General features: G+C 32.9%; 1 protein-coding gene across 1 annotated transcript in view; it reads left to right on the top strand.

Annotated features, from left to right (window-relative positions):
- TSBP1 (testis expressed basic protein 1) overlaps positions 1-11,862 on the top strand; it is a 57,638-nt gene extending 45,776 nt beyond the window's left edge. The window contains exons 18-22 of the mRNA XM_032463517.1: positions 2,954-2,974; positions 5,838-5,858; positions 6,565-6,579; positions 10,738-11,343; positions 11,798-11,862. Of these exons, the coding sequence (XP_032319408.1) occupies positions 2,954-2,974; positions 5,838-5,858; positions 6,565-6,579; positions 10,738-11,343; positions 11,798-11,862 (728 nt within the window). The remainder of the gene's footprint in view (positions 1-2,953; positions 2,975-5,837; positions 5,859-6,564; positions 6,580-10,737; positions 11,344-11,797) is intronic.
- The last annotated feature ends 301 nt before the right edge of the window (positions 11,863-12,163 follow it).

Here is a 12,163-nt window from a genome sequence, read left to right as displayed (position 1 = left end):
GTTCAAATCTCAGCTAAAACACCAGACATGTGGCTGTGGGTAAATTACTTAATTTCTCTTAAAATTTAATGTGTATTATCTTTATTTGGTGTTATCTTTAATTATTTACTCGCAAATCTGATGTTCTCATTCTCCTTAACCCACATTACTGAAACAACTGATTTATTTATTTATAAATTAGAGGAAAGCATAAACCCCTACTGAAGGGAAAAAAAAGACAGGGGGAAACAAGTGCTGGGGACAGTTTAAACATTTTATCAACACAGATCAAGCCATGAGGGAAATCTGATGAAGAGAGAAGGAGAGCAGAGAAATCAGGTCTTTCAGCCAAAAGAGAGAAGGCAGAAAAATTGTGAGAGCTAAATTCAAATGTAGCAACATCTAATTCCTTTCTCCTACTATGCTTCAAGGGTCTACTTTAACATACTTTTCAGTGGAGGACTTTCAAGAGAAACAGTTTTTCAAAAATTACACATGAATGTGAAATTCTTTTTTCCTGATTTCCTAAGAAATATGTGTATATATACATACTTTTCCCATCCTTGCCTATGTCTCCTAAAGTAAACTTAAATTTTTCATGTCCATTTATATAGGATGATAACCTTACTAACTCTTTAAGTCAGGGAAACCATGTTAGTTATTCTTTCAAAATAAACACCCGTAGAGAGATCTATTTTTATGTTTTTGACACAAGATTCCGAAGTACCTGTAGTAGTGTAGTTCTTTATTTGGCAGTCATAAAGAGCTTCTTCCAGGTTGACATTAGCTAAGTGCTAAGTGTTGCGAAAAGGCTTCGTATTTTAATCAGATGATAAAATGTCCCTTTTTACTATATTTAGAAGCAATAACATTAAGACATATTCTGTTCAGGACACTAGGTGGAGGTGTGACTGACTTGGATGAGATTTTATGTATAATTTCACCAGCTGCCTATTTCTCAGCAGCTTACCGTATCCCCTCCACATACAAAGCCAGCCATTTTTATCTAACAACTATATTTCAACTCTTTTCTAAATGACCTATGAGCAAAGAATAAATCTTCAACTTATTATAATAATAGTCTTTACAGTCACTGTTGGTTTGTAAGTCATAAATAATGCTTATCTATAATAATTGTTTGAAATCAATACATTATACTAACTGGAAACTAGTATCTGACTGTCAATAACTTCTATACCAGAACAATAATCATTACTGCATGCCATCTCCCAGCACTCCTATTACCTGCAACTTATATGAAGTTGTGGGTATATTAATGCCTCCACTTTTGCCCTTCAGCCCTAGATTACAGGACAAAAACAACAGAGGGGTTAATTAATGATGCTTCATTGCAGCTTCCTTCTTAGGAGGAAGAGTGGTTTCAGGAATTCTTTTCCTCTTCCACCATAGAGAATATGATTAGTAACTGAATTTTCAGAAGCTTGAATTTTGTGTTAGGTTAGGTACAGTTCTTTTCCAAACCCATCAACATACTGTCTGGTTGTCAATCCTAGTGTCCTTTGGCCTCCCACAGGGTTCTTTGATTCTCTATAATCATGCCTGTTAATGCAAAATCTAAGTGGCATGTTTCCCCATCTCTTTTACTTTTAAATTTTTCTGCATTTCTCAAAATTACTGATGATAAGTGAAAAATCTATTGATGCAATAAATAGAATAAAAATAAATAGAATAAAAAGAACAGACATAATATGGCCTTATTTTTAATAGAACAAATGTCCTAAAGTAATAAAGACTTTAGCTCAGATATTTTTTAAATAAGACAAGGAATAGTAAAGTGATGGACTTAGAAGAATTACATAAGGGAAGGTAAAGAATAAAACAGACACATTCTGAGATTAGAGACTGAAATAGAAAAATAAAAGCAGCAAAATTTAAATAAACATAGCTAGCTCTTGAAGAGTTTTAAATTTTCATAAAAATTGAGAAGAAAAGCAAGAAAGACTAAACTCCATTTTGCCCACTCTGAAGATATGAAAGATTGAGGACTATAGAAGATCAGGAAATTGAAGCTCTTGGAATTTCTCATCTGTCATTATAACTGATCCTGGCTCTACCCTATCCTATACCCCTGAAGATGTGCAAGAAAGAATGCTTGTCTTACATGGTTATAAGTTTTACATGCTATTTCTTAAACTAGATTTAAAATTCTGATTAAACTCCAGAAATTATCAAAAAGGAAAAAACATTGAAAAATTATCATTACAAAAGCTTTAAAATTCATAATTATAAATAAACTTTGTGTACTACAAAAGGAATATGATGAGTGCTGAGATGGTGGTAGAGCTTTGAAAGGGAGAGAGAACGTTGAAAGACAGAAAAAATGAAAAGATCCTATATGACTGAAATATTGAAAATTGACACAACATTGTAACTGACTATATTTCAATTAAAAAAAATAAAATAAGGGGAGGGTATAGCTCAAGTGGTAGAGCGCATGCTTAGCATGCATGAGGTCCTGGGTTCAATCCTTACTACCCTCTCTAAAAATGAATAAACCTAATTGCCTCCCCCACTCCCACCAAAATAAAATAATAAATAAGTAAAATATTTTTAAAATAAATAAATAAAATTAAATTAAAAATAAAAATAAATAAGACATTAAAATAATTTTTTTTAAAAAAAAAGGAATAAGGAAAAGGGAATTTAAATTAGTAACCTTGAACTGGTAACCAGTCTCCTGAAAGGTTGTGACCATTGCCCTAGTTAACAATCTTAAAAATTATTTCATTAGAAAAGTGAGTCTCACTCATATAACCTATCAAACAGGCCTTCCAAAATGGCCTGGATGTTTAGGTTATTTAAATGGAGTTAATATTGAATTAATAAGAGATAGCACATTCATACAAGATGCAATGTTTCCTAAAAGTCCCTTTTCTGATGTTCCAACTGGATTTTCAATGGGAATTGAGTACATAATTTTTTAAATAATAATTTGTTTTATTTTCTTTTTTAGTAATTGGTCCAATAGCAGCTGGTAAGTTCCAATTGTCTTTCTCTCTTTCCTCTGGTCATCTGTAACGTCTGGGGTCCTTTAATGCACTGATACTTTTGACATCTGACCAGTCTGAACCCTGAAAATCAGACTATTTTCTACCTCTTTTCTTCCACATTTTTAAGTATTACTTTAATTATAAACAGTCTTGGGATTTGGAGTTTTGGGGGGTTTTCCAGTAAATTAAAAGGCCCACAGAAACAAGAAACAACATGTCAAGGACAAAAAAAATAAAAAGTTGTTCATTTGGTTAGAGAATTAAGTTACAGAAGAGAAACAGGAAAACAATGTTGGCAAAATATGTTTGGGGTCAGATCACTGGAAAGGCTATGGAAATAACACACTAAGAAATTTATATTTTAATCTGAAGCTATAGGTGCTGAAGAGGGTGTGAAGAAAAGGGAACCCTCCTACACTGCTGGTAGGAATGTAGTTTGGTGCAGCCGTTAAGAAAAACATTATGGAGATTCCTCAAAAGACTGAAAATAGACTTACCATATGATCCAGCAATCTCATTCCTGGGCATATATCCAGAGGGAACCTTAATTCAAAAAGATACATGCACCCCAGTGTTCATAGCAGCACTATATACAATAGCCAAGACATGGAAAAACCTAAATGTCCATTGTCAGATGACTGGATAAAGAAGTTGTGGTATATTCATACAATGGAATACTACTCAGCCATAAAAAAGAATGAAAATGCCATTTACAGCAATATGGATATACCTGGAGATTGTCATTCTAAGCGAAGTAAGCCAGAAAGAGAAAGAAAACTACTATATGATATCATTTATATGTGGAATCAAAAAAAAAAACAGACTCACAGACATAGAAAACAAACTTATGATTATTAGTGGGGAAGAGGGTGGGAAGGGATAAATTGGGAGTTCAAGATTTGCAGAAAGTAACATATATATATATAAAATAGATAAACAACAAGTTCATACTGTATAGCACAAGGAATTATATTTCATACAGAATATGAAAACGAATATATATATGTTCATGTATGATTGAAGCATTATGCTATACACCAGAAATTGACACAATGATGTAAACTGACTATATCTAAATATATATATATGTATATAAAGAATGTGAGATAATAAGTGTTGGCAAGGATGTGGAGAAGAGGGAACCCTTGTGGACTGTTGATGGGAATGTAAATTGGTCCAACCACTATGGAAAACAATAAGGAGATTCCTCAAAAAATTAGAAAAAGGTCTACCAGATGATCCGGCAATTCCTCTTCCAGGTATATACCCCAAAGGCAATGAGACAAGGTATCAAAGAGATATATGTAATCCCATGTTTATTGTAGCATTATTCACAATAGTCAAGATACGGAAACAACCTAAGTGCCCACGAGCAGATGAATGGATAAAGAAGATGTCGCATACAGTCATCCCTCTGTATCGAAGGGTTCAGCATCAATGAATTCAACCAACCATGGATAGAAAATATTCAGGAAAAAATTCCAGAAACTTGCAAAAAGCAAAATTTGAATTTGTTGCATACCAGCAAATATTTACATAGCACTTACATTGTATTAAGTACTCTAAGCAATCTAGAGATGATTTAAAGTATACAGGAGGATGTTTGTTGTTTATATGCAAATACTATGCCATTTTATATAAGAAAGTTGAGCTCCATGGATTTGGGTGGGAAGGATAAAGTATTCCCGGAGATACTGAGGGATGACTTATGTATACAATGAAATATGATTCACAGCCATAAGAAAGAAGGACATCTCACCATTTGGAACAACACAGATGGCCATGAACATGTTTCGCTAAGTGGTTAAGCCAGACACAGGAAGGAAGTACTGCATGGTATCATCCATATGTGGAATCTAAAAAAGCCAAATTAGTAACAACAGAAGTAAAATGGTGGTTACTAGAGAATTAGAGGAGTGCAGGTATAGGACATGTTTAAGATTACAAGCTTGCAACAAGTAGTCAATAAGCCTTTGAGATTTAATGGACAATATAGTAAATATAGATAACAATATTATAATTGTCAGACTTGCTAAGAGACTAGAATATAAGGATTCCTACCACTAAAACAAAAGGATCATTATGTAATGTGATAGAGGTGCTAATTATCACTACAATGACAGTCATATTATAATACATAAATGTATCAAATTATGTTGTGTTAAGTGAAGTAACTCAGAGAAAAGACAAGTATCATATGATATCTCCTCTATGTGGAATCTAAAAAAAAAAAAAAAAAAATGACCCAAATGAACACATTTACAAACCAGAAACAGAATCACAGATGTAGAAAATAATGGTTACCAAAGGGGAAAGAGGTGGGGTGGAGAATAAATTAGAGGAGTTTGGGATTAACATATACACACTACTATATATAAAATAGATAAACAACAAGGACCTACTGTATAGCACAGGGAACTATATTAACTATCTTGTGATAATAATTACATTATAGGAATTCCTTTCTATAATGGAAAAGAATCTGAAAAAGAATATATATACATGTATATGTATAACTGAATCACTTTGCTATACACCCAAAACTAACACAGTGTTGTAAATCAATTATACTTCAATAAAAGAAGAAAATTAAAAATTAACATTTGTTATACCTTCAATTTGTGTAATGTTATATGTCAATTATAGTTCAGTTTAAAAAATTTTTAATAAAGTAGCTAATCACAACAGACCAAGATAAGAGGGAAGGGAAATGGAGGTTCTCCATATTTAAATAAATGGAACTTAATTGTTCTTGACACAGATTCCAACCAGTACAGAGGCTTGAGGGCTGGGGAAGAAGGGAAAACCCAATACCTATTGTTGTTGTTGTTGTTTTGTCTCTTTCAGTGGACAGTTCTGGAAAAATCAGTAAGTTTGGATCATTTCATTTCATTGCTTTACCCATTTCTGTGTCTCGGTCCTTTGAGTTTTCCCCCAAATTTTTGTATTCCAAGCTCTTCTGCCTTAGAATAGTCACTATGTCTTAAATAACTGATTTTCTCATATTTTTATTTCCTTTTCTCTAATTTCTGTTTGAAACAAAATATAATGGTCTTATATTTGGTTCTGGTTATTTTCTATCAAACATTATCGGCAGCATATATTCCCAGCTAGTCCATCGAAAAAGAGCCTATTTTCCTTGTGCTATAATCTGGCAATAGATAATTTTTATTAAAAAGGAAAATCCCCTAAGACTGACAAAGAATAAGACTAGATGGTGATTTTGATAACTGACCAAAATACACATTTTTCAAACTTAAATGAAGCAAAGTGGGTAACAAACTGACTTGTGAGAGAACAATGAAAAGTGGGAAATGCAATAGTTTGAATTTTGGTGGAATAAATATTACTTACCCAAGGATTCAATCCCATACACTAATGGTTTCCTAGAGATAACCTCCCCTGTGGAGTAGGATGTGGGGGTTTGGCCAGCAGCTTCCCGGAGGATGAAACAGGGTTTTATACTCGCTGGAGATCCTACTCCTGCATTCACCAACAAAGGGTATCATTGGGAATTGGGTTCTCCTTGAGTTAGAAAATTCCCACTGACCTTTCTTTTGTATTTTATTTTTAGCACTATCTCCTATGGGTAAGTTCATTATCTAGTCTCAACTCTGATATTTTACATGGTTTATGGTTATTTTCTCAACTGGTTGTTTCTACTCACAAAATAGTCTTGTGCTTGTAAGGTCATTTTAAATGTCCCTATTCTCCAGAATCTTCCAATATTTTAAATAACTATTTTTGGAGAGATTGCAAAAGGGTGCCATAGTCTCTGGCCATCTTCTAGGCTCTGAAAAAGAATCTCCTTACTGACTCAGCAAAATGTAATAAAAGAAAGATTGGTTTCTGAATTCTGTTAGTTCTTTGCTGGTAATTTAGAACTCTTTTTTTAGTTATAAGTGAAGGCCTGCTAAATCATATTAATAGGAAAAAGAACTATTTAAGAACAAAATCTTACCTGCTTCCTGTTGCCTTGTAAATAACCTTACCTTTGAGGGATAGTAGGTATTGAGCACCTACTATATACTGTGCACTGTGCTGGGCATTTTCAAAAACAGTATCTCTTATTCTTTACTATAGCCCTGCCTGGTAGCTATTATTATCCCCTTCTTTACAGATCAGGAAACTGGTTCAGACATGCCCAAGTTTAAAGAATTAGTAAACAGCACTGCCAGGATTTAAACCAAGGACTTCCTGCCTCTGAAGTACCTACTCTTTCCAAATCAACACACTGCCTCCTATACTGAATCACAAATGCCTTTTTTGTGATTAGACCTGAAATCTTATCTATAAATCAAATGTTTGTAAATACAAATATACATCTACTAGAAAAGCCGTAAAATTAAATATACATAAATCATCCTTTTAAAATAGAAGATGTCTCATTTAAATCAGTTTGGCTTTTAACTTTTAAGTTCAGACTTCTCTATATCAGGATTATTTAATTAATGGCTCAGTTCTTCATGGAAATCATATAAAAATAGAATAATAATGTTTAAAACTCTGTAAATATTTAATCATAAGAAGTAATACTTATATGTAGTGAGATACATTTCAAGTATCTCATTCACTGACAAACATGAAATATGTCTTTATAATCATATTTAAGCCTCACTGTTTGTTCTCAGTTCACACTTAGAAGGAGTGTGGGTTTGTGAGTGGGGAGAAAACACAAAGTTGGAAGCGAAAATTATTTTCTTTTGATTCACAAAATAAGAAACAATATGCATTCAGAGCATTCATGATGTGTCTGCGTCCCTCAAATGCCCTCCTCACATGGGGAAGGTAATAAGACTGTGTGTGTTTCCTAACCAAAAGGAAGGGGGAGATGGAAAGGGATCGTTTTTAATAAATATATTTTTAATTACCAGAAAAAACAGTTCAATCTTTTAAATTCTTTTCTTGTGAAAGATATGTTTTTATTGACAATATTTCAAACATATTGTTTCGTGTTGGTATTTTCAGTAAAAGGAGGTCTAGTTTTAATTTATTGTTCAAAGAAAGATTTAAGACAGATCTGCCCATCAAACTTCATCATCCTCTCGAGTTGAGTTTCTTATTTTCTTACCTCCACATTCTGCTAATAAGTATATGATCTGTTAAATTAACTCAAAACCTGAGAACTAGAATGATTCACCTCTAATGCTTAACAGATCTTTTAGAGTCTACATTTGATTGTGCTCTGACAAGTCACTAGATTAAGAATCTAGTAAGATTAATATCCTAATAAAGCACATGGTCTATATTCTTCTACATGATTTTAAGTATCACATGATTAGAATTATTAATGTGATAGTCATTTTATGATATCTTTCAACTTTAGTAAAAATTAATCCAATTTAAAATTTTTAATCAGCCTTAAATTTTTAATTTAATACATTACAATGATCACCAAGGTCTTAATTAAAAGTTTTGACTCTATTATAATTTTGTTGTATAGGCTACTGCCTGTAATAAACAGACTTTCAACCAGGGCTTAAAATTTTTATATTATGGAAATTATAAGGCTCAAGGAAAGAAAAGATTTATGTATTATCTAGAAATATGGAAGAATGGAGAGAGGAGCTTAGAATTTGGTGGAATAATACTTGTGGCTTACTTCTGCAATGCAAAGTTGAAATAAGAGTGGATCTCACTTTATGGGATAATTAGTTTTCTAAAAAATAAATCCTAGAAAATCTAATTTGTGTTAAGTTTAAAATATAAAATATACAACAAAGATTAAAGCAATCAGTGGTATGAAGATACTATTAGAAGTGACTAGATTAATTAGTGGTATTTTAGATTAGAAGCTTCTGTGAAAAAACATGCTCTTTACCATACCACACCCCTAAACAAAATAAGTGTCAACTGATAGTGCTGTCAAACATCAAAATATTCTGGACTGTCTTTCTCAATATAGAAATGCTTGGGATATGTTACTATTGATTTTTTCAATTAAAAAACTGGAAATGAGTTTGTCTAAAATAAAATATAAGTACTCATTTCTTATTGAACTGCACTATGGAGGAAAACATACAAAAGGGCTCAGAAAGTACTACTGCAAGGTTCCTAATATTATTTTTATTTTGGTGTCAAAAGTTTAAAAAACCAAACAGAAAACACTGAACTACAACATCCCTTTTGATTTATAGTTACCTTCTTACCTAATACAAATGTGTTTCACTTTAACAATTAGTAAATGTCAATTTTTCAAACATCTAACTCAAAATGTACCAGAAAGCTTTCTCTGTTAAAAAAAAAAGTTAAATTTTAAGCAATGTATCTTTCTCTGACACAATTAACCATTTTTCTAAATTATTTGGTTGGAACTAAAAATGCTTTGTTAGATCAGAGACAGTTTTTGCCTGTACTATCTCATTTGATAGTAATAATAGTCCATATTTACTGACTACATACTATATTCCATGCACTGTACTGAGTGATTTACTTAGATATTATTTAATCTTCCTTATACTTCTGTGAAGTAGCTACTGCTATTGCTCCCATTTTACAGGTAAGAAAGTGAAGTTTACCCAAGATCAGCCAGCTAGCTAGCTAGGTATGGACCTGGATTTAAACCAGTCTGTCTCTAAAGGCCAGGCTCCTTAAACATTGTCTAGAATCCTTAAATAACCCTACAAAGTGGGCAGAGCAGACTAAATATGAAGAAAATAAGTCTCTGGGGGTTAACTGATTTACCCAAATAAACCCAGTTAACAGGGATACTAAACCCAGGTGTTCTGATTTAGCTCTTAAATTCAGTATTCTTTATACTACATTAAATGTTAGGTTTTCTCAAAGAAAGATATGACTGCTTCGTAGCAAGAACCCACACAATTCTCCTTGGCAACACAGATACTGTTTTTTCTTAATTCAGGGAACTAAATCACTAAAAAAAAAAAAAAAAAAAAAAAAAAAAGCAGCAGCAGCAGCAAACAAATTCAAGTTTATTCTATCACATAGAAATTGAGACATAGCAGAGTTAATTTACCTATACATGACAAAAGGGACCCGAAATTTTTGCATAGTGTGTTAACAGGTATCACAAGAAGCAGTCTAGGGTATTGGTTAAAACTGAAATGTGGAATCTGACTACTCAGGTTCAAGTCCCAGCTCCACCACCTACTAACTTCACGACCATATGGACATTCATTTAAAATTTTGTGTCTCAATTTTTTCATCTGTAAAATGGGGATAATAATAGTACCTACCTTATGGTTGTTGTGAGAATTATATGAGGTAATACATACAAAGTGCTCAGAACAGTTAAATGCCTGGTGTATGGTAGGCACTTAGTAACTGTCAGCTAGTACTAGTACTACTTTTGCATAATGAGATGTGCTTTTATTCAATATGGAAAGCACATTTTGAGTTTTCTTTTTCTATTTTAAAAAACAATTACTGCTTCTTTCCATAAATTTTCTAAAATTAAATTGTTTCCTTTCAGAGTACACCCTCCTTTAGCTATTAAGCATTATTCACTAGCCATCATATACTGAACAAATATCAGTTCATTTATAGCATATTTTACCTTTTATTTTATTAATCTTCCAATTTATTGAAAAGAGTCTGGAATGTTATCAGTACTTATATAATTTTATGTGTATAGTTCCACCACTTTATATTTTCAGGAATATTTCAAGTTATCTCCCATTTGTCAGTTTTAAGACAAAAAGAAAGAGAGAAACCAGTATCAGGAAAAAAGTAGGAATAAAGAGAAAATACTTGATATCTGAATCGTGCACTTTTGTTGTGTGCTCAGTTATATTTCCAGGTTACGTGGATGGAGAACTTGCAAAAAAATCAGATTCCAAAGACCAGATTCTAAAAAGTAGAGGCACTACAAAGTTTCAGAGTAGCCAACAAAACAAGGGAGCACTAAAGAAGGAAATTTTATTCACAGATTCTGATAAAAGCTTGACATCAATGCACAAAAGAGAGTCAAAAAGGAAAGCAAAAGACATTGAGTTGGAGAAAGGTGAAATAGGAATGGAGGTCAAGGTAAAGGACAGTGATGCCACAATAATGAAAAGACAAGAATCCCAAGTAAAAGTGAGTGACATGAGAATGACAAAAGAACTGGAAGCCCAAGAAGAGAAGAGTGAGGCTGAAATACCACAAGGGCAGGAAGCCCAGGCAGAGAAGAGTGAGGCTGAAATACCACAAGGGCAGGAAGCCCAAGTAGAGAAGAGTGAGGCTGGAATACCAAAAGGACAGAGATCCAAAGTAAAGAAGAGTGAGACTGGAATATCAAAAGGACAGGAAACCCAAGAAAAGAGGGAGAGTTTTGAGGATAAAGAAGAGCAGGACAATAAAAAGAGAGATGCAGGAAAGAATAAAGATACAGAAGAAAATGATGTTGAAAACAAGAAAGATGATGGAGGAAAGAACAAAGTTAAAGGAAAGAATGAATCAAAAAAGGGTAAAAAAGCAGAAGTTTCACTAAGGCGCAAGGGCAAGTAAAACCTCCCTTACTTGTAAAGTATAACAAAAAGGAAGAGTAAGGATAAATAAAAGGAAGGCCCATAAGACAACTGATTATTGTGATTTCCATCTTCCAAATACAAGTCATATCCTAGTCACCACCTAACTGGACCATAATTGTAGAATCCCTTTAATCTATGCATCTGCAGAGATTTCTACTCTTTGGAAGTTTCACCATTTTTAGATCTCTCAGCCACCACAAACCTCAGCTTCCAATTGTTTTATAAGTTGATACTTATATTATTTAGTCAAGAAAGACTGCATACTTTCTGAAATAAAACATTTTGATTAAAAAATTCTAATAATTTCCTTTGAGAAGTATTTTATCTTTATAATAGTCCAACCAATCAACCGACCAATAACTCCTCCTGATGGGCCTAATGTTTGCAAGGCACTGTCCTAGCAATAAGGGGTACACAGAAAAGTATGAGTCCCTATAATCAATAGCTTACAACATATATAGTGATATAATATGTATATAAATGACAATTTTTTAAGTAAAATCTAAGCATCAAGATATAGTTTAGATGAACAATAAAATACAAGTTAGCAACCTCTTGGGATGAGAAGGTAAAGGGGATACCTTCATGGGGAAGGGACTGGTGGTATACGATGTGTCTCAAAAGATAGATAAGATGTCAATGTTCTGAGTGAAGTGGAAGAGTAGGAAAAAAACAAAGGGATTAAAGACTGCCATGTCATTT

The sequence above is a fragment of the Camelus ferus genome, chromosome 20, assembly GCF_009834535.1.
Source record: "Camelus ferus isolate YT-003-E chromosome 20, BCGSAC_Cfer_1.0, whole genome shotgun sequence".
Taxonomy (NCBI): Eukaryota; Metazoa; Chordata; class Mammalia; order Artiodactyla; family Camelidae; genus Camelus; species Camelus ferus.
The sequence above is the reverse complement of the archived record's forward strand: the minus strand, read 5'-3'. Positions and strand labels throughout refer to the sequence as shown.